Consider the following 21,411-nt stretch of genomic DNA (forward strand, 5'->3'; position numbering starts at 1 on the left):
GAGTCGTGTGTACTTGTAATTATGGTTAGACAAGGGTTCCCAGAAGTATACTACAGAAGTTAATACCTATAAAGGTTTGTACCAATATAGGAGACTGCCATTTGGGGTATTGTCAGCCTGTGCAATTTTTCCGCAGATGATAGAAAGCATTTTATAAGTTCTACCTCAGGTCGCCATTTATCTAGATGATGTGCTAATAACAAGGAAGACCAATAAGGAGCACTTAAGGAAATTGGATATAGTCCTTAAATATTTCTCCCAGGTGGGCAGATGCCTTAGAAAGGAAAAATGTGTTCCAGACATCCTAAATGACTTACTTGGGCAGAGTCAACAAGACTAGGTTATACCCATTGGAAGATTAAGTGAGGGCAATCAAAGGTGCCTCAACTCCCATGTCTGAATCCATATTATCGATCTTAAGAGATTGAATTTCCAGTGTTGAGAGTATTAAAACAAAGAGCTCATGAAAGGAGTTTAAATCTATTCTTGCATCCACCTTAATTTCAGCTAAGGAACTTGGAAGTCTAGATTTTCATGACTGAGTTTGAGATCGCTGGCTCTTTGTCCCAATGTTTTATTTATTTTTAGGATATCTAACTCTCACCATTCATACCTTATCACCCACTACCCCTATTCTAAACCTAATTTAAAAGCCAGTTCGTTCCCACCCACTCCCATGGCCTCTGTTACCAACTTATGTCCAAACTGCTTTGTCGCCCATATGAAATGTTACTGCTGACTCATGTCCACCCTCACAACCCAAATGATCCTTTAACTGATTCAAAAACACACCAACCCATGCCTTCCATCAATCCCAAAGGATTTTAATAGTCCCTGCCAGATTAATGCCAACTAAATACCTTGATCACCCATATGGCCTCCTATGGCTTCCATACTAAGCTAATATCAAATTATCCCAAACCATGCATTTTTCATCCATCCCATGGCCATTTGTAGCCATTTTATCCCAACCCACTCACCAAGTTTTGACCTGAGACCTTCCAGTACAACTAATCCAGTAACCACCAGGCGCAAAGCCTAGAAGCCTTTGTGAGATTAAATGGATTAAAGATGTAACTGTCTACTACAGCCTTCTCTATAAAACAAAATGCTCCCAATTCATGGAAATGCACTCAAAACATTTAAATATTCTCAAGTGTATAAAAACAATTTTCTATTCATCATTCCATATCATAGACGGGTAATCATTTAATAACTCTTTAAATTATCTCTCAAACTTTAAACTAAAACTAGCCTCTCTTCCACCCCTCTCTACTGCCTCACCTCCACCCCCTCATTCCTTATAATTACATCATCAATTTGTTGAAAGCAAATATGCATTCATAAAGATCTTTTAGACAAATATCAGAAAACAACTATTTCAATTGATACAACAGAATTTTTTTCAATTTTTTCTGAAAGAGACTGCCTTTGATTTAATCTTTAAGGGCTGGCCATTTGACTTCCTTAACATCATAGCAGTTCTATGTATCTTTTGGACCTATCAAGAACCTTTGTATAAATGTATATATTCATGACTCTGACAATGTGGGTTGGATTCCTTGCAACAGCAAAAGATGGATCTTTTTAAGTACAGCATACAGTTCTGCCAAAAATTGAGATAGTACAGCAATATCCATATCTGGCCAACATTTCTAAAGGTCCACAGAATATGCATAAGTGAAAAATCCAGGTTGAAATTGAAGGGATGCTGTGAGACCTTCAAACAACCTTTGAAGGTATTCTCAGATTATCCCTGGATTTCCATATTTGTACAGCACATAGTGTTATCACCCAATCAGCCCAATCAGCCCAATGGATCTTCTCTCGTCCTACTGAAGCTGTCAGATGAGAACAGGAAATCACTCATCAAAACGATTGATTGCTATTAAAGAAACATTCGAAAGGGAAAAATGCAGTTTTTGACAAGTTTTTTTTAACCAATATAAAAACACAGCTGGTTTATTTAACATCACAATGTTTCCATGAATAACGGAAAATGGTGAAGAGCTACGCATAGTATTGTTGCCCAAATGTGATGAAAGCATATTGAAGTGTTGACAGTGTATTGGGCTCTGTAGCATTTTAGTCTAACGTGTTAATTGGGAAGCTGATTTGAATTGTTTAGTTAGCTCACTCAACTCTCACTCAGTAGTTCACAATAACACCCAAAGATACATTCTCACCCTTTCCTGTAAGACCATTAGACTTGGGGCAGAAATTAGGCCATTCAGCACATTGAGTCTGCTCTGCCATTCAGTCATGGCTGATAAATTTCTCAATCCCATTCTCCTACTTTCTCCCCGTAATCCTTGATCCCATTGATACTCCAAAACCTATTTATCTCAGTCTTAAACATGCTCAATGACTTGGCCTCCACAGCCTTTTGTGACAACGAATTCTATAGACTCCCCATTCCCTGGCTGAAGAAGTTTCTCTTTATCTCTGTCCTAAAAAGGTCTTCTCTTTACTCTAAGGCTATATCCCCCGGTCCTAGTCTCTCCTACAAATGAAAACATCTTCCCAACGTCTACTCTGTCCAGGCCATTCAGTATTCTGTAAGGTTCAATTAGATCCCCCCCTCATCCTTCTAAACTTCATTGAGTATAAACCCCACATTCCTCATATGTTAAGCTGTAAGTTCCTGGGACCATTCTTGTGCATCTCTTCTGAACACAGTCCAGAGTCAGTACATCCATCCTGAGATATTGGGCCAAAATCTGCAGACAGTACTCCAAATGTAGCCTGATCAGAGCCTTTTAGAGCCCCAGAAGTACATCCCTGCTTTTATGTTCAAGTCCTCTCAAAATAAATGCCATTATTGCATTTGCCTTCCTAAATAATGACTCAACCTGCATGTTTACCTTGAGAGAATCCTGGACTAGAATTCCCAAGTCTCTTTGCACTTCAGACTTCTGGATTTTCTCCATGTTTAGAAAATAGTCCATGCCTCTATTCTTCCTACCGAAGTGAATTTTCTGTGTTTTACCTTACTCCCTTTTTAAACAGAGATGTCATGTTAGCAATTTTCCGGTCTTCTGGAACCCTTCCTGATTCTAGTGATTCCTGATGGATCACCACTAATGTCTCTACTATCTCTCTACTATCTCTTCAGCTAACTCCCTGAGAATTTTGGTGTGTAGTCCATCTAGTCCAGGTGATTTATCCACCTTCAGGCCATTCAGTTTTTCTAGCACTTTCTCCTTGGTGATGGCCACCATACTCAGCTCTGCCCCCTCACTCTTTTGAATTTTTGGGATACTATTGTGTCTTCAACCGTGAAGACTGATGCAAAGTGATTATTCAGTTCCTCGACCACTTCCTTGTTCCCCACAACTATCTCTCCAGCATCATTTTCCAGTAGTCCAATGTGTACTTTTGCCTCTCTTTTGTCCTTTAAATATCTAAGGAAACTTACAGCCTTCATTTATATTACTGGCTACTTTGCCCTTATATTTAATCTTCTTCCTCTTTATTTCTTTTTTTGTTGCCCTCTGTTGGTCTTTGTTAGCTTCGCAATCCTCTGGCTTCCCATTGCCCTTCACAGATTATATGTTTCTCTTTTGCCTTTATGCTATCACTGACTTCCTTCCTCAGCCATAGTTGCCTCATCCTCCCTGTAAAGTGCTTCTTTTTTGCCTTGGGATGAATCTGTGCTGGGTCTGCAGAATTACTCCCTGTACACCCATGACTGTGTTGCCAAATTCCGCACAAACACCATCTACATGTTTGCTAATGAAACCACCGTGGTAGAATGGATATCAAACAACAATGAGTTAGAATACAGAATGGTGATAGACAGCTTGATGACGTGCAAAGATAACAACTTCCCTCTCAATGTCAGAAAAACAAAAGAACTGATCATTGTCTTCAGAAAGAAAGGAGGAGAACACACCCTCATCTGCATCAACAAAGCAGAGGTTGAGAGGGTTGACAGCGTCAAATTCCTAGGTGTGATGATAACAACAACGTTGCCTGGACTTCCCACATAGATGTGATGATTAAGAAGGCACAACAATGTCTCTTCTTCCTCAGGAGGCTCAGAAAATTTGGCATGTCCACAAGGACCCTCGCCATCTTTTATAGATGCACCATAGAAAGCATACTATCCATAGAAAGCATATCTGCCCTGTTATGGTGACTGCTCTGCCCAGGACTATAAAAAAACTACAGAAAGTGGTCTGCAGATCCCAGACCATCATGGAAGCCAACCTCTCATTGCCATGGAAAGGCTGCCAACATCATCTGAGACCTTTCTCATCCTGGTAATTCCCTCCTTCAACCTCTTCCATCAGGCAGAAGATACAGAAGCTTGAACACATGCACCAATAGTTTCAAGGACAGCTTCTTTTCTGCTGTTATTAGATTGATGAATGGACTCTCTAACTTCAAATAATGATCTTGCCTCGTGCACCCCTTGTGCATTGTAACCAGTATGCCTCACTCTGTTCTGTATGACCTTGCTTACTATGATCTGTACTACTCACAAAGCTTTTCAACGTACTTAGATACATGTGACAATAAATTAAATCAATTCAGCAGGATGGTTGGCGTGACATGCAGGATGATGCCAACAGTGTTAATTCCCACATTGGTTGAGGTTATTTTGAAAGTTCTGCCTTCTCAACTCTGCTCCTTGCTTGAAGTATGGTAATCCTCAATTTAAACTCATAGAATCCCTACAGTGTGGAAACGGGCCCTTCAGACCAGCAAGTCCACACCAATCCTTTGAAGAGCAGCCCACCCAGACCCATTCCCCTATCACTCTATGTTTACCCCTGACTAATGCACCTAACCTGCACATCCCTGAACACGATGGGCAATTTAGCATGGTTAATTCAGATAACCTATGCATCTTTGGACTGTAGGAGGAAACTGGAGCACTTGGAGGAAGCCCACACAGACACAGAGAATGTGCAAACTCCACACAGACAGTCACCCAAAGTTAGAATTGAACCTGGGTCCCTGGCACTGTGAGGCAGCAGTGCTAATCACTGAGCCACCAACTCCCTTAACTCACCACAATACATCTTTCTTTAATGAGATAGCTGCTCCATGATCCTCTGTGACTATAGCTCCCAGTCCTAGTGTGGACCTATGATCCTCCAGGGCTACGGTGACTTTACCTTTACAGTTTTCTCTAACAATTGCAACGTTTCTCATGCTGAAAAATGAAAGCAAGAAATTGTTTAGAAGAAAGTTGATGCAGCAATGGAAAATATAATATAAGAAGAATATGTTTACTAGCAGCCTTCAAAGCAGCTGATATTTTATCCATAAACAATGTTCATTGGTACTCAAAGTATTTGTAATGCGTATGACTCTTAAAATTCAATTCAACTAACTGTACACGCTTCAATAAGTTTTCATAACATTAGAGTAAGAATGCTGTGCATATCTCACCATTTCAACACTTATTCCCTATAAAAATGAAATGGGACAGGAACTTTAAAACAATGAAATGAACTTGATTATAAGTAGGAAGTTAAATTATTTGGACTTTAACAGAGGTTTTGAATAACGTATATTTTCATCTTTGATATTTAACATATTTGTTCCTTAAGAATAGCATCTATGTTTTTACTTTTCGAAGTATGTCAACAGTTATAGAAGTGATCTCTCTTCACCATGCAGTCCTGTGGGAATATCTACAAGGGTCTGGCACAAAGTGGAGCTTGGGGCTGTTTTGATGAATTCAACAGGATCTCCGTAGAGGTTTTGTCGGTGATTGCTGTGCAGGTAATTTTTAAAATTTTTAAGTTTTTTAAATCATACTTTCCCGATTGAAGACATTTACTTTGTTCAAATTTCAAAGTAAGTGTACTCCAATTTATGGAAAATCACTGTTACACATTTTAGATTAGATTACCTATAATGTGGAAACAGGCCATTTGGCCCAACAAATCCACACCAACCCTCCAAAGAATAACGCATCCCTCTGATTAATATCCCTAAAACTATGAGCAATTTAGCATGGCCAGTTCTCCGGTCCTGCACATCTTTGGACTGCGGGAGGAAACCCATGCAGACACAGAGAGAATGTGCAAACTCCACACAGACAGTTGCCCAAGGCTGTACTCAAAGCCAGGTGCCGTGGTGCTAACCCACTGAGCCACCATGCCACCTGCTTTGACAGTAAGGGCATAATTTAATTCTCTGCTCCGAGGTGGATTGGAATGTGGAGTCGGGATGGTGAAGTTTTGGGGGTACGGGTTGGGGAGGGTGGGGGGAATGTGGAGGTGTGGAGGTGTGGGGTGGGGGTGTTGGTGTTCTGTTTAATTTGGTGGACACATGCATGGTGAAGATGCTGCCACCAATTAAGTACCAGTTGGGAATGTTCAGGAATGGCCATCCTAACCAGAGTCAATTGAGGCTCTCAAAGGGCACAATGGGATCGTACTACTGCTAGAATTGTAATACTGCCTAGACCACATCCTTGTAGAAAAGTAAGCCTTTCTCCATTAGGAGTTATTGGAACCATTAGAAAGGGGAAACTAATTTTTTTATAAAATGTGGAATCGAATTCCTATCTTAGATTCTTGGAAAGTGAATTTGCAGCTTTCTTTGCTAACATAGAGACATAGAGATGGAAATAACACAGCTATGTTATCTTAGCCCAATTTATGGAGTCAAAATTAGAAAATCAGCTTCCTTTATAAAGGCCAGACAAATTTTGTGCTTAAGTTAAACAATTTCTAATAGGTCAAATTATTTGCTGGATCATTATGCTGTCATTTATTTGCACCATTCTTCAGTGAGTATATTTTCTATGGACCCCAACTTCTGCGAGAATTTCTTCTACTTTAGAGGGGATAGAAATTAGAAGTCTGCAACCTTCACTGCATGAATTTCACAGAATTCCTCAATTTTAAATAACTCCGATGCAAAGGAACAGATGTAATAAAAATATAGATTTCTGAGAGCCACAAGGTTTACTGAACCTGATCCCAATGACTCTCCACTGAGATGAATTGAGATGGAGGCTTGGATTCCTTTACAGCACTGTAGATGTAATCTCCTAGTTACAAAATTGTGAAGTTGCTTTTGAAAATCCACAAGCTTTTATTGCGAGCGTAAGTACAGTGATTAGTCCTGTTGGGTGCCTCTGTTCTTAGCAACTCAAAGGAGAATTAGGGGAGAGGTTCCTTAATTTCAGTATTACCCTGACAGATTATGGAGGTGGAGGCAGTTGGTATGCAGTACAAATCAGCCTCAGAGTATTTATAACATTTAAATTGCCTCTTGGTCCTATTTTAAGGTTCTTCCAGTCATAAGTTGCCTATGCCTTTTGCAGGGTGGGCTAGGAAGCAATCCTGAAACTCCCAAGTAGATTTGACTTCCATTTGCCAGAGAACCAGGTTACATTCTTCTATTCAGCAAATCAGCTCAATAGCAATGGAATGTTGAACAGGATTGAAGAAATGCAGCAACAAGAAAAGGCATTTAGCCCTTTGCACCTGTTCTGCCATTCCACAAGATCATGGTTGATCTCCAATTCAATCTACAGCACAATGTCATTCCCCATATCTCTTGCTACCATTTGCCAAACAAAATTATCAATCGCAAGTTTGAATGATCAAATAACTTGCATCAATTATAAGTTGCAGAAGCAAACTCCAAACACCATACCTTTAGTGGGGGATTTTACACAGCCCAAAGTGCCTAAATTCACCATGTGGAGTGATTGAGTTAGGCAGGAACTGAAGTTTTGATATCCTTAATGAGAGTTGAGATTAAGTCAGCTACATGTTTGTAGTCTGTTGAATCTCATGCCAGCCTGTGGCAAGTTCTTACATACACACGCCATGAATACTGATTAGCATAAAGGCTTTCATTATTGTATCATACCATCAAGATGAAATCAAGAGATGAAAAACTTCTTGCACTCCGTTTATGCTCATTTATTGATGGCATGCATTAGTCAGCATTGGAGTTTAAGATCATTGGTTTTCTATGTTGCAATTGGTGGGACAAGAAAGTGGAGTTGGAGACTGGCAGCTTGCACAAAGGTTTGGCTAAGCAGTGAATGGGCTGTGAGGTATGTGGAGTGAGGTGAGCAGAGTTGAGTGGAAGAGGGAAGTGCCTAGCATCCCTGATATGGTGGACAGGTGTTTGGTGATGATAGTCACTCAAGAAGAAAACTGACGAGCCTAAAGCAGGGGCCAGTACAGTCCACATCTGGATCCTTCCAAATGTGTTCTCTGGGAGAAGGAATTTTCACAGTCATGGGCTGTGGTTGATTTGTAATAGAGGCAGGACCAATCAGAGAAATCTTGCAGTATAGTCCATGGAATTGAGCTATAACTTTCAGAATGTCACAAGGAGGGTTTAGAGTGAAACAGCAGTGCTAACAAAGATGGGTGCAGCCTCAATTAAGGAGGGGAGGTATAGTATTTCCAATTAAATGGTAATAAGATCTAGTATAATGGGGGATGTTGAAGAATTCAGGGAAAAAAAGGCCAAAGTGATCTGCTGAAAATTGAGGATGATTTTGAGAAATAAAGATGACATGAGGAGGGTGCAGGGTATTGGGTGCCTATTCCTGAAATTTTTCAGAAGCACATGTGCTGTTGAGACTAGAGATCAAAGTGGAAAGAAACAATATACAGAGGAACCTTGATTATCTGAACATCGATTATCCAAATTTCGGATTATCTGAACAAGATCGCAAAGTATCAATGCTTGGCTAAACTGTGTTATCCGAGCATTCGATTATCTGAACAAAATACTTCCCACTTGTGTCATTTGGATAATCAAGATTGCTCTGTTTGGTGGGTGGCTTGTGAAAAATGGAAGGAGTTGTAAACGTAACTGTACATCAATTCTGTTGGTGAAATCCATGGGGATACATGATTACAGAGTACTGTCTGCCTTCTTTGCACAGTTTATGGCTGGAAAGCCTACGGTTCTCATACTTTAACATTCCTGCAATCTCAGGACGAGAGGTTATGACAATGTCCAATTTTATTTTAAGCTGCTTCTTGATATTACTTGGAGTGAATTCAATTGGCTGAAATCTGGCAACTGCAATGCTGGGGTCCTCAGTAAAGGAATCATTAGCTGAATAAATGTGGTTGAAGATGGATGCAAATATATCAGCCTTATCTTTGCATTGATGCGTTCACCTATTATTTAAGTCACTACCTCCTGTTAGTTGTTTCACTGCTCATCACCATTCACAACTGGATATGGTAGGACTGTGAAACTTTTACCTGATCCATTGCTTGTGGGATTGCTTAGCTTTGTCCATAACATGTTGGATATGCTGTTTAACATACAAGTAGTCGTGTGTAATAGCTTCACGAAATTGACACCTCATCTTTTTAGTTACGTCTGGTGATGCTTGTGGCTTTCATCCTAACTCTTCGTTGAATATGTAAAGAGAAAGATAATTGAAAAGATGTAATAAGGTTTGAAATAGATTACTTTTCAGACCACTGACTTTTCATCAATGTCATCAGCCTCAAATGGTAACTTGGTTTCCTGGATGTTGCTTTTCAGTTTTTTCTGCTGTTATTTTAGATTTATTACTTGTTCAGTATTTTGCTTTTGCAGGTGAAATGTATACAGGATGCAATACGTGACAAGAAAAAGCAATTTAATTTTCTTGGAGAAAATATTGTTCTTATCCCTACTGTTGGCATTTTCATCACAATGAACCCAGGTTATGCAGGGCGTACAGAACTTCCAGAAAATCTGAAGGCATTATTCCGGTACTGTAACTGATTATTTAGTTTAAATATTGTTCTGTAGATTTGCTGTATATTTAAAATATGTCTATTATATATGTTCAATTTATTAATATCAGAATTTGGGAGATCAAAAATGATAGCTGTTGTAGAATTTCCAAAATCATTTTATCTGCTACTCTGATGATGTTTTAATAGAACGTTGCCTTTTTTGCCTAAGTAAATGAGGTATTATGCTTCATTGACATACTATCACATTGTGCTGTAATGTCCTTTTTCTGTCAGTAACTGAAGCTTTATAATTTTCAGCATAAAGTTTTAAACAAAACAATAGACTCAAAACTACATATCCCAGCACATCATAATGTCCATGAAACTGATTTTTGATTCATTCCTATTTTCAATACAATTAAAATCATTTCAAAGTCCCAGTCCAGCCCAAATGCCAGGTTTTGAACTCTGTAATAGGCAATACTATGACATAATTTTATAGGTCCTTTCAAATTGGTTTCAGTAGCAGGAGAAGGTGAGTAAAATCAGAATGGAAGACAACAGACTGGGATTCAACATCTTAATGTTGTTTCCCCATATCACTGACAGCAGCCAGCATGGAGGGCGGACCTTACATGTCAATACAGCCAGTGTATAATTGAGGCAATTAATGGGCCTATTAACAGCAAGTTTACAATGAATTTTCATCTTTTTTAGCAGCACCTGTGATTCACAGAGATGTAGATCCTTGACTCATAAGAGGTGAAGGCAAGCAAGAGGGAGCTCAACTATTGAAAGTACCAGCATGATGTGCAGGGAAGAACTTGGACAGCAATAAATGGAGTCAGGGTTGAACTTTAGGGGTGGATACCATGCTAGCACTTGAGGATATTGTTATCATTAAGGTAGTATCATTTGAGCAATAAGAATGGATGAGGAAAAAGTCCTTCTCCAATTTCACATAACCTTCCCACCCATTACCCCAACCTCCATTCTACCAATCGTGGGGTGGCACGGTGGCTCAGTGGTTAGCACTGATGCCTCACAGTGCCATGGACCCAGGTTCAATTCCCACCTTGGGCAACTGTCTGTGTGGAGTTTGCACATTCTCCCTGTGTCTGCATGGGTTTCCTCTGGGTGTTCCGGTTTCCTTCCACAGTCCAAAGATGTGGAGGTTAGGTGAATTGGATGTGCTAAATTGCCCATAGTGTTAGGTGCATTAGTCAGGGGTGAATGTAGGGGAATGGGTTTGGGTGGGTTGCTCTTCGGAGGGTTGGTGTGGACTTGTTGGGCCATGCTAATATACTACTATGAGTTCTTATCTTCTTAAGTTGGCTAATGTGAGGCACTTTGTCAAACACCTTCTGAAAATATAAATATATTGTATTTGCCATTTCACCAATTCATATCCTGCTTGTTATCTCCTCAAAGAATCCTAGTAAATTCATGAGTATAGACAATAATGTTAATGGATTTGCCAGTACGTAGTGGTAGTCACTTGTCTGATAAAAATAGAACATTATCCCTTGGATGTTTGATGTGAATTCTCCCAATTCCTGAAGACTTGTCAGTACATTATTTGTTTGCTACCATTCAGTGTTCTCCTTTTCAGAGACAATCCATAAAGTATTATATTTTTGACCAGCTGAGTAAAACTTGTTGAAAGCTGTGCTTTCTGACATTTAATCTCCACTACTATTGTTGTATTTCAACATCTTTCATCCCTGTATTGTATCTATCACTAATTGCAGGTCCAACTATCTGACTTACTTTCACAGAACATAGGTAATTTGATTAATAGCTATGAATTAAAGTCCAATCTTCTTTGATCATAGAGCCTGATTGACAGGGCCCTTAGCCATGTCCAACCCACCTCCCACACTTGGCCCTCTCACCCCTGTCTCTTCCCTCCCACAACAGTGATAATGGTCCCCCGATTCTCACATACAACCCTACCAGCATCCACATTCAAAGAATCATTACCTGCTATTTATGCTACCTTCAGTGGAATGCTACTACCAGACACAAATTCCACTCCATTCAGTTGTCAGCCTTCCACATGGACCACTCCCTCCTGGACCCCTTGGTCACCCCTTCTCCACTCTCAACACCTCCCCAAACTCCCATGCACTTGTAGAAGGTGCAAACCCTTCCCAACTACTTCCTCTCTTCTCACTATCTAAGGCCCCAGCCAACCTGAAGCAGCACATTCACTGCACTTCACTCAGTCTGGTCAACTGTATTTGCTGCTCACAATGTGGTCTGCTCTATATTGTGGAGATGAAATGCAGACTGGGTGATTGCTTTGCAGAACACCTATGCTCTGTCTGCAAAAAATGACCCTGAGCTTTCTGTTGCCTGCCATATCAACATACCACCATGTTCCCTGGCCAACATTTCTATCTCAGGCCTGCTGCAGTACTGCAGTAAGATTCAGCACAACATGGAAGAACAGCATTTAACTTTTTCATTTGGGGACCCTGCAGCCCTTAGAATTCAAAATCCAGTTCAATAATTTTAGAGTCTGAGCACCTTCACCCTTATCCCATCCTCACCAAATCAGACTTTGTCATTATATGGGCTGCTTCCACAAACAGCTTATTGTCAGTCACTAATGGTCCCTATTAGCAGCTATTGATTCTCCCAGACTGACCTTTATCCATTTCTTTGACCTTTATCCATTTCAATTATTTTCTTTCTCTCTGGGCTTCATCTCCATCTTTTGTTTATTCATACCTCCTTCCTTCACCCCATCTTCAGCACATATATCAATATTTTCCTAACGAAAATGAGTTCTGAAGAAGCGTTACTTGACCCAGAATGTTAACACTGGCCCTCCTGGATCAACTAATTCTACATTCAACCAATTGCCAGTTCTGAGCATAGTAACATCTCCTTGCCAAATCATGCATTGTGTCCTCAGATCAGTAATTAAATTTGCATGAGCTTTCCAGGTCAGTTCCCAATAGGAAGTATTACTCTTTGTTCTCTTTTAAAACAAGTTGCTGTTCAAAGTTCAAAGTTCAATTCTCAACTTCAACTCACAGTTCCACACCAAAAATGAGAAAAATAAAAGAAAAATTGTGATGGTTGAAAATCACATGCTCACTTTCAGGGATTAGTGTACAAGGACACCCAAGTCTCAAAGCACCTTCTCCTTTTCCAACTTATTGCCATTTGTAATAATCACCATCTTGTTTTTGCTACAATTGCAACATTTAAAAGGCATTTGGATGGGTATATGAATAGGAAGGGTTTGGATGGATATGGGCCAGGTGCTGGCAGGTGGGACTAGATTGGTTTGGGATAGCTGGTCAGTATGGACAGGTTGGACCGAAGGGTCTGTTTCCATCCTGTAAATCTCTATGACTCTATGACTCTATGGATACCCTGAGATAAATTCGCATTCCACTTGACCTGCTGTTCATTTGCCCACTCACTCAACTTGTCCAAATCACACTAAAGCATCTCTGCGTCATTCTCACAGTTTATCCTCCTACCCAGCTTTAAGTCATTTGGAAACTTGGAAATATTACACTAATTCCCTTAGTTAATCATTAACATGTGTTGTGAATAACTAGGGTTCAAACACTGATCCCTGCAGTATTCATCTGGTCACTGGGTCAATGTTTATTTCTACTCTGTTTCCTGTCTGCTAACCACTTCGCTATCCATGTCAGTACACTACCCCATTATCCTATCTCTGCCTATCTTATAATTTTATATATATATAATGCACAGCCTGCCAATGTGTGTTTTGTAGGTTTTTTTGTGTTTTTAAAGGTAAGCTTTTATTTAATTTTCTTCTTTGTAGACCCTGTGCTATGGTAGTACCAGACTTCGAGTTAATTTGTGAAATCATGTTGGTTGCTGAAGGCTTCATTGATGCCAGACTACTTGCTAGAAAATTTATTACCCTTTATACATTATGTAAAGAGCTCCTTTCTAAACAGGTAACTTCAATGAATAGTTTATTGTAGTGGATTCATCTTCCTAGATAAAAACTGAAAAAGTGCTTTGCATTAACGTGTAGTTAAAATAAGGTACTAATTTAAAATTCTTTTAGTAATAATGGTGGTATGTTCCCTGATCCAGAATTGTTTATTAACTGCAGTAGGAAACAATTATAGACAATGAAGTGCCTTTCGATTTATAACCCTTTGCCTTTTCTGAATAAGTACTCACAGAATTATACAGCAACAAATCATTGATCTGATATGTGTCTACTAGTTTGTTGAAAGAATTATCGATTAATATTGCTGCCCTGCTCTTTACCCAAAACCCAGCAAAAGTCCCTTTCTAATGTCATATTCCCTTGGGAAATTACTGTTAAAAACTGTTCATCTGTACAGCGTATTCTGGACACAACAACTCATTATGGAAAGCATGCTTCCCCACTGTAGTGGAACCCGCTTTCAAAGTCTGCATGTTTTTGATGCAGGTGCTAACCGAAAATGCAAACTGAGAGAGGAAACAGAAAAAATTGAAAGGAAATTGACCCTTCAACCTTCCAAGGAAACAACAAAAATTGTAATTAAAATATGTACCCAATCATCCTGTCCAAAAAGCACATTTGAAAACAGGGTGTTCAAATTCAATAAAGAAATTTCCTTCTCAGCAAATACCAAGCAGCCCATCATGCTACAGTGGGTGGGTAATGCCATAGAAATATTGAGGTCCTTTTGTTTTAAAGACTTTATCCTGCCTTTGACACTATAACACACACAGCTTGAGAGATGGAAGGAAGATGACAAGCCTGAAATGTTTCACTGGGTAGGTTGAAAGCAGACAGTCAGTGAGGGAACCTACTTTGAAGAATGTTTCCTCTGGCCATCAGTGATGGACACCCTTCTCCTCCAAGATCACATCTACCCTTCTTGCCTCTGTCATCAGGTATCAGCCTGGTGAGACTATAAAACATATTGTTTGGTAAACAAGCAATGCAAGCAGCTTGCTATAGACCGAGATAATTGACACCACATCTAACAAGTCTGATTTAAACTGAAAGAACAGTGGATGCTGTAAATCAAAAACAAAAACAGAAATTGCTGGAAAAGCTCAGCAGGTCTGGCAGCAAATGTGAAGAGAAGTCAGAATTAATGTCTGGATCTGGTGACCCTTCCTCAGAGTTAAAACCTGATTTAAAATCTACAGTTCTGCCACATTCAGTCATGATAACTAATGAACAGTTAAGCACTACAGGAGCAGGACTTTCCACAAATGTCCTTATCCTCAATGATATAAGTGCACAACACATCAATAGAAATGTTAAAGTCAAACCTTTGCAAACAAGTTCAGCCAGAAGTACCAAATGATTGATCCATCTTGACCTCCAGCTAAGATTGTTCAGCAAGTCAGGCAGCATCCAAGGAGCAGGAGAATCGACATTTCGGGCATGAGCCCTTCTTCAATTATTCCTGAAGAAGGGCTCATGTCCGAAACGTCGATTCCCCTGCTCCTTGGATGCTGCCTGACCTGCTGCGCTTTTCCAGCAACACATTTTCAGCTCTGATCTCCAGCATCCTCACTTTCTCCAACTAAGATTCCCAACATCATATATATGAGTTTTGAGAGAGAATCTACCCTTCTCTCCTTGATGTTCAATGACATTATCATCATTGAATGTCATTTGATCAACCTTTTGAGGGCTCCATTGATCAGAAGATTATCTGGACCAAACATAGTCTCCCTCCCATAGGAAGGATGTTGTGAAACTTGAAAGATTTACAAGGATGTTGTCAGGGTTGGAGGGTTTGAGCTTTAGGGAGGGGTTATTTTCCCTGGAGCGACAGAGTTTGACCTTTTAGAGGTTTATAAAAGCATGAGGGTCATGGATAGGGAAGGTAAACAAGGTCTTTTCCCTGGGGTGGGAAAGTCCAGAACTAGAAGGCATAGGTTTAGAATGAGAGGGGAAAGATACCTAAGGGGCATCTTTTTCACACAAAGGGTGGTGTGATATGGAAGGAGCTACCAGAGGAAGTGGAAGAGGCTAGTACAATTACAGCATTTAAAAGGCACTGCATGAGAACAGAGGAACCTCGATTATCCAAACGAGATGGGCGGGCACTATTTCTTTCAGATAATTGATTATTCAGTTAATTAATTCAATGCCTTTCCTCTGGGGCTCGGAGTTTTCTATTAAGTCTGCTCCCCATTCAGGAGACAAGGCAACAGAACAGCTCGCGTGAGTCCACACCCGCCTAACCCCTCCAACACCACCCCCAGCCTCCCAACCCCGTCCAGCACTGCCCACTGCCCCCCAAACCCCATCCAACACCACTCACCACCCCCCAGACTGCATCCAACACCGCCCACTGCCTCCCAAACCCCATCTAACACTGCCCACCACCCACCCCTAACACTACCCATGGCCATCCTCCCCAACCCTGCCTGCCCCCCAACCCCATCCGCACCCCCAACCCCATCCAACACCACACCCCACCATCCAAACTCCATCCAACACCGTCCCGGCCCGTCCCCCTATGCGCCCCCAATACCACCCCCCCGCCCCCTAAACCCAGACCAACACCATCCTCTGTCCCCCAAACCCCGTCCAACACTCCCCAGGGTTGTACCTTTAATTACATAAGTCCTGCCCTGGTTTGACTACCAAAGTGCAACACATTGTTGTAATTTATCTAAATTAGCTTCATCTGTCATTCCTAAGCCTAATGTAACAGTTGATCAAGATCCTGCTGTACTTTTAGATAACTTTCTTAACTGTCCACGATATCACTATAATTACTAATCATGCCTCCTGTATTCATATCCAAATCATTTATATAAATGATGAACCCTAGTACTGATCTTTGAAGCACACCACTGGTCACAGGCCTCCAGTCTGAACAACAGTACTCTACCTCACTCTCTGCCTCCTACCACTAAGCCAATTTTGTGTCCAATTGGCTAGCTCATCCTGGATCCCATGTAATCTAACTAATCAGTCTACCATGTGGAACCCTGTTGAACGCCTTGTTAAAGTCCATGTTGACAACGTCTACTGCTTTGCTTTCAGCTATCTTCTTGGTCATCTCTTCAAGAAACTCAATCAACTTTGTGAAACACAATTTTCCATGCACAAAGCCATAGAATAGTACATACTCTTCATCCCTCGATGTTGTGCTGACCTTTTATCCTACACGTAGATCAGACTAACCTATATACCCTTCATTATACTATCTTACATGTGCCTATCCAAGAGTCGCTTAAATGTCGCTAATGTATCTGACTCTACCACTACTGCTGGTAGTGCATTTAACGCAACCACCACTCCCTGTGGAAAGAACCTATCTCTGACATCTTCCCTAAACCTTCTTCCAATCACCTTAAAATTATGGTCCCTCGTGATTTCTGCTATGGAAAGAAGTCTCTAGCACTCTATCTATGCCTGTCATCATCTTGTACACTGCTATCAAGTCACCTCTCAACCTGCTTCACTCCAAAGAGAAAAGCCCTAGCTCCTTCAACCTTTCTTCATAAGATGCGCCGTCCAGCCCAGACAGCATCCTGGTAATCTCCATTGCGCCCTCTCTAAAGCTTCCACATCTTTCCTATAATAAGGCACCCAGAGCAGAATACAAAGGATTATTCAATCAGTCCTTGCCTTTCCAAATACATGTCAAACCTATCTCGCAGAATCCCCTTCAACAACTTAGCCACCACTGAAGTCAGGCTCACCAATCTGAAGTACCCTGGCTCTCCTTACAGTCACCCTCTAGTCTTCTGACACCTCATCCATGGCTGTTGATGGTACAAATGTCTCTGCTATGGGCCCTGCAATTTCTTTCCTGGCTTCCTTTAGTGTCCTGGGCTACACTTGATCATGTCCTGGGAATTTATTTACCTTTATGCGTTTTAAGAATTCCAGCACCTTCTCTTCTGCAATGTGGACTCTTTTCAAGACATCACCATTTATTTCCCTGAATTCCCTAACTTCCATTTCTTTCTCCACAGTAAATACTGGCATGAAATATCATTTAGGATCTCGCCCTTCTCCTGTAATTCCACACATTGATGACCTCATTGATCTTGAACAGTTGATGAAAAACTTGGCCAACTGAGTCAATTTTAAGGAAAGTTACGAAGAAATTAGAGATTTAGCATGATTAAGATTCTCATTGAAGTGTTTCATAAAAATGTCAATGTTTAAAATCACTGTAAAGAAATCTGTCTATTTTCTTCCTCTATCAATGGCTGTCCTAATTTGAAAGGATTCCAACAAATGATACCAAATATGTAACATGTCATTTTATCTCACAGGATCACTATGATTGGGGATTGCGGGCTATCAAGTCTGTGTTGGTTGTGGCTGGCTCATTGAAAAGAGGAGATCCAACTCGTCCTGAAGATCAGGTTCTTATGAGAGCTTTGCGAGACTTTAATATTCCAAAGATAGTTACAGATGATTTGCCTGTTTTTATGGGACTCATTGGAGATCTATTCCCAGCATTAGATGTGCCGAGAAAGAGAGATTTAGATTTTGAACAGGTAATATAAATATATAGATCAACTATAATTTACATGCTTAGTTTTCAATGTTTTGCAAAATACTAACAAACAAGCCTACTAATACATCAATTAGATTTGTATTCTGTATTTACAAATAGGTTGCAATTCACATTGTTAAAATCATATCATATTAAAAGCAATAAAATGCAAGAATCATTCTTTTTATGTCACTTTTCAAGTACATTGGACACTGTCACCGTAAATGAGCATATTACTAGTTACTAGTGGTGTGCCACTAGGATCTGTTTTGGGACCACTGCTGTTTTATAAATGATTTAGACGCAGGCATAGGTGGATGGATTAGTAAATTTGCAGACGAGACTAAAGTCGATTGAGTAGTGGACATTTTGGAAGAATGTTACAGGTTGCAGGGGGTCTTGGATAAACTGCAGAATTAGGCTGATAGGTGGCAAATGTAGTTCAATGCAACTAAATGTGAGGTGATGCACTTTGGGAAGAATAACAAGAAGGCAGAGGGTCAATGGAAAGATTGTTGGTAGTGTGGATGTGCAGAGGGATCTTGGAGTCCATGTACATAGATTCCTGAAAATTGCCACTCAGGTTGATAGCGCTGTTATGAAGGCGTATGGTGTGTTAGGTTTCATTCATAGAGGGATTGAGTTCCGGAGTCACAATATCGTGCTGCAACTATACAAAACGCTAGTGTAGCCACACTTGGAATATTGTGTACAGTTCTGGTTGTCATATTTCGGGAAGGATGTGGAAGTATTGGAAAAGGTGCAGAGGAGATTTACCAGGATGTTGCCTGGTCTGGAGGGAAGGTCTTTTGAGGAAAGGCTGAGAGACTTGAACCTCTTCTCATTGGCAAGAAGAAGGCTAAGAGGAGATTTGACAGAGACATACAAGATGATCAGAGGATTAGATAGGGTAAACAGTGAAAGTCTTTTTCCTAGCATGATGACGTCAGCGTGTATGAAGGGGCATAACTACAAATTGAGGGGTGATAAATTTAAGACAGATGTCAGAGACAGGTTCTTTACACAGAGAGTGGTAAGGACGTGGAAAGCCCTACCTGCTAATGTAGTCAACTCAGCCACATTAGGGAGATTTAAATAATCCTTAGAAAAGCACATGGATGATTTTGGGATAGTGTAGAGGAACGAGTTGAGAATAGTTCACAGGTCAGCGCAACATCGAGGGCCGAAGGGCCTGTTCTGTGCTGTATTGTTCTATGTTCTATGTTGTTCTATGTATAGAGAGCACTGGGAACATTCTCCCACCTATAAAATATAAATTATTCTTGCACCTACCACATAGTACGTCGTGTTACTCCCTTATGTGTTTTGTTTGAGCATCAGCTTGGCTTAATTTATGTTTAATCAAAAAGTTGAGCATTCAAAGTCCACCCCAGGAATTTTGGACTGATTACACGATTGATTTTTTGAACTGCTGCTTTCTAGGTTAGTTGTCAATTAGGTCCTGCTCTGCTGATTTTTTCACCTCTTTTTCACTTTGACAGTTCATGTAACTTCAAATTAATGTGGGAAAATATAAATTATGCACTTTGGCAGGAAGAATTGAAGAGATTAATTTAAATATGGAGAGCTGTAGCACAGAGAGATTTGGGAGTTCTCATGCATAAATCACAAAATGCTAGCATATAAGTTCAACTGGTAATAAAATAGAATAGCAATTTATTGTCAGTGTAATTATATAAATACAGTGAGATGTCTAAAAGTCACCACAATTTGGCACCATTTTAAATACAGATATTGTGGAAAAAAAGCTGAGACAAAATAAGGACAAAGTTCATTTTTTGTTCCTTCCATGGAATTCTGGACTTCTGAAGTGGCTGCAGGATGCCATTACTAAAGCCACCCATGAGGTAGCCAAAACAAGGATTTCTGGACCAATCTGCAATGCTGCCACCACTGAACCCACTGTGTCACTGCCATAGCAGGAGGGACAGATTGGACTCACCAAGTAGCCGATGCTGAAACTGACACTCAAGCCATTGCCACTTCAGTCGCTGCCTGAAGCCGCCACTTTGGTGCCATAACCACAAGGAACAAATCAGAACTGCCATAGCTTTGGTATCGAGTCCATGTGGTTATTTAAGGCTGAGATAGATGGATTCTTAATCAGTAGGAGAATCAAGTGTTAAAGGGGAAGATCAGGAAAGTAGATATGAGAAATGTTGGATCAGCTATGATACTATTGAATGGCAGAACAGGCTCAAGGGTGTGAACAGCCCCCTCCTCTTCCTATTTCTTATGATCTTTTAATGGTCTTATCTCCATGTCACCAGAACTTTTGCAATTTATCGCTGTCAGCCATATTCGGCCTTTGGCCTTCTCCATAACAAAATATTAATGTTATGTTTCTATAGTTAACAACAGAACGTGGAATTGAAGCACTGTTGCTTTACTATTTATAATCCATATGTGCAGCTAAGATAATTTGTTGTCAGATATTTCAATTTTTGTTTTCTTTTACATTGTTAGATTTTCCTATGTTTGTATAGGTTGTTAGGCAGTCAATACTGGAACTCCATCTACAGCCTGAAGATAGCTTTGTTCTGAAAGTAATTCAGCTGGAGGAAATACTTCAAGTACGTCATTCAGTCTTTGTTGTTGGCAATGCTGGAACTGGAAAATCACAGGTAAATATTTGTGTGATTTGATGCTGTGAATCAGTGCTTTTGTCATCTAAAAAAGACCTATGCTAAGGTCAACAATGTGTTAGGACATCAGATCATTCTGAACACATCAGGTTGCCATATGACAACTAACAAGTCATGACAAACATTTATTCTTTACAGCTGTCAATATCTCTGCTGGATTAGGTGACCTTTTCCTTTCTGCTATCTTGGATATTGCACATTGTTTGTTCCTTCTCAGTGATGTCTTCTGGGGAGTTATATGTCAGTGGAATTGGTTCTCATTCTAGCTTTAGATCTGTGCTGCAGTAAGTAGACTTACTCTTTGGACTTTCTGCTTCCTTCGCAATTAATAAATTGTTTACTGAAATCAGCTTGTTCACTACCTCAATTGTGTTACCTGGAGATAAATGATACATGGCTGGAGAGTTAGGAATTTTCTTTGGTAGATGAAGAGATTGGATATTTTGGTTGAAGGTGCCCTTTGCTCATCACATCAGTACCTAAGATTAGTCTTGAATATGTCAGAGTTTTTGTTCACTCTACTTAATTTAGTTGCAGATCTTTCTATTTTCTGTATATCACTGTATACCGTTTCAAGTG

General features: G+C 40.2%; 1 protein-coding gene across 1 annotated transcript in view; it reads left to right on the plus strand.

The window, feature by feature from the left end:
* Window positions 1-21,411, plus strand: part of LOC140464058 (dynein axonemal heavy chain 17-like) — a 408,886-nt gene that overhangs the window by 189,102 nt on the left and 198,373 nt on the right. The window contains exons 29-33 of the mRNA XM_072558720.1: window positions 5,635-5,739; window positions 9,556-9,713; window positions 13,495-13,633; window positions 17,940-18,167; window positions 20,674-20,811. Coding sequence (XP_072414821.1) covers window positions 5,635-5,739; window positions 9,556-9,713; window positions 13,495-13,633; window positions 17,940-18,167; window positions 20,674-20,811 — 768 coding nt within the window. The remainder of the gene's footprint in view (window positions 1-5,634; window positions 5,740-9,555; window positions 9,714-13,494; window positions 13,634-17,939; window positions 18,168-20,673; window positions 20,812-21,411) is intronic.

This window comes from Chiloscyllium punctatum, chromosome 39 (assembly GCF_047496795.1).
Source record: "Chiloscyllium punctatum isolate Juve2018m chromosome 39, sChiPun1.3, whole genome shotgun sequence".
Classification (NCBI taxonomy): Eukaryota; Metazoa; Chordata; class Chondrichthyes; order Orectolobiformes; family Hemiscylliidae; genus Chiloscyllium; species Chiloscyllium punctatum.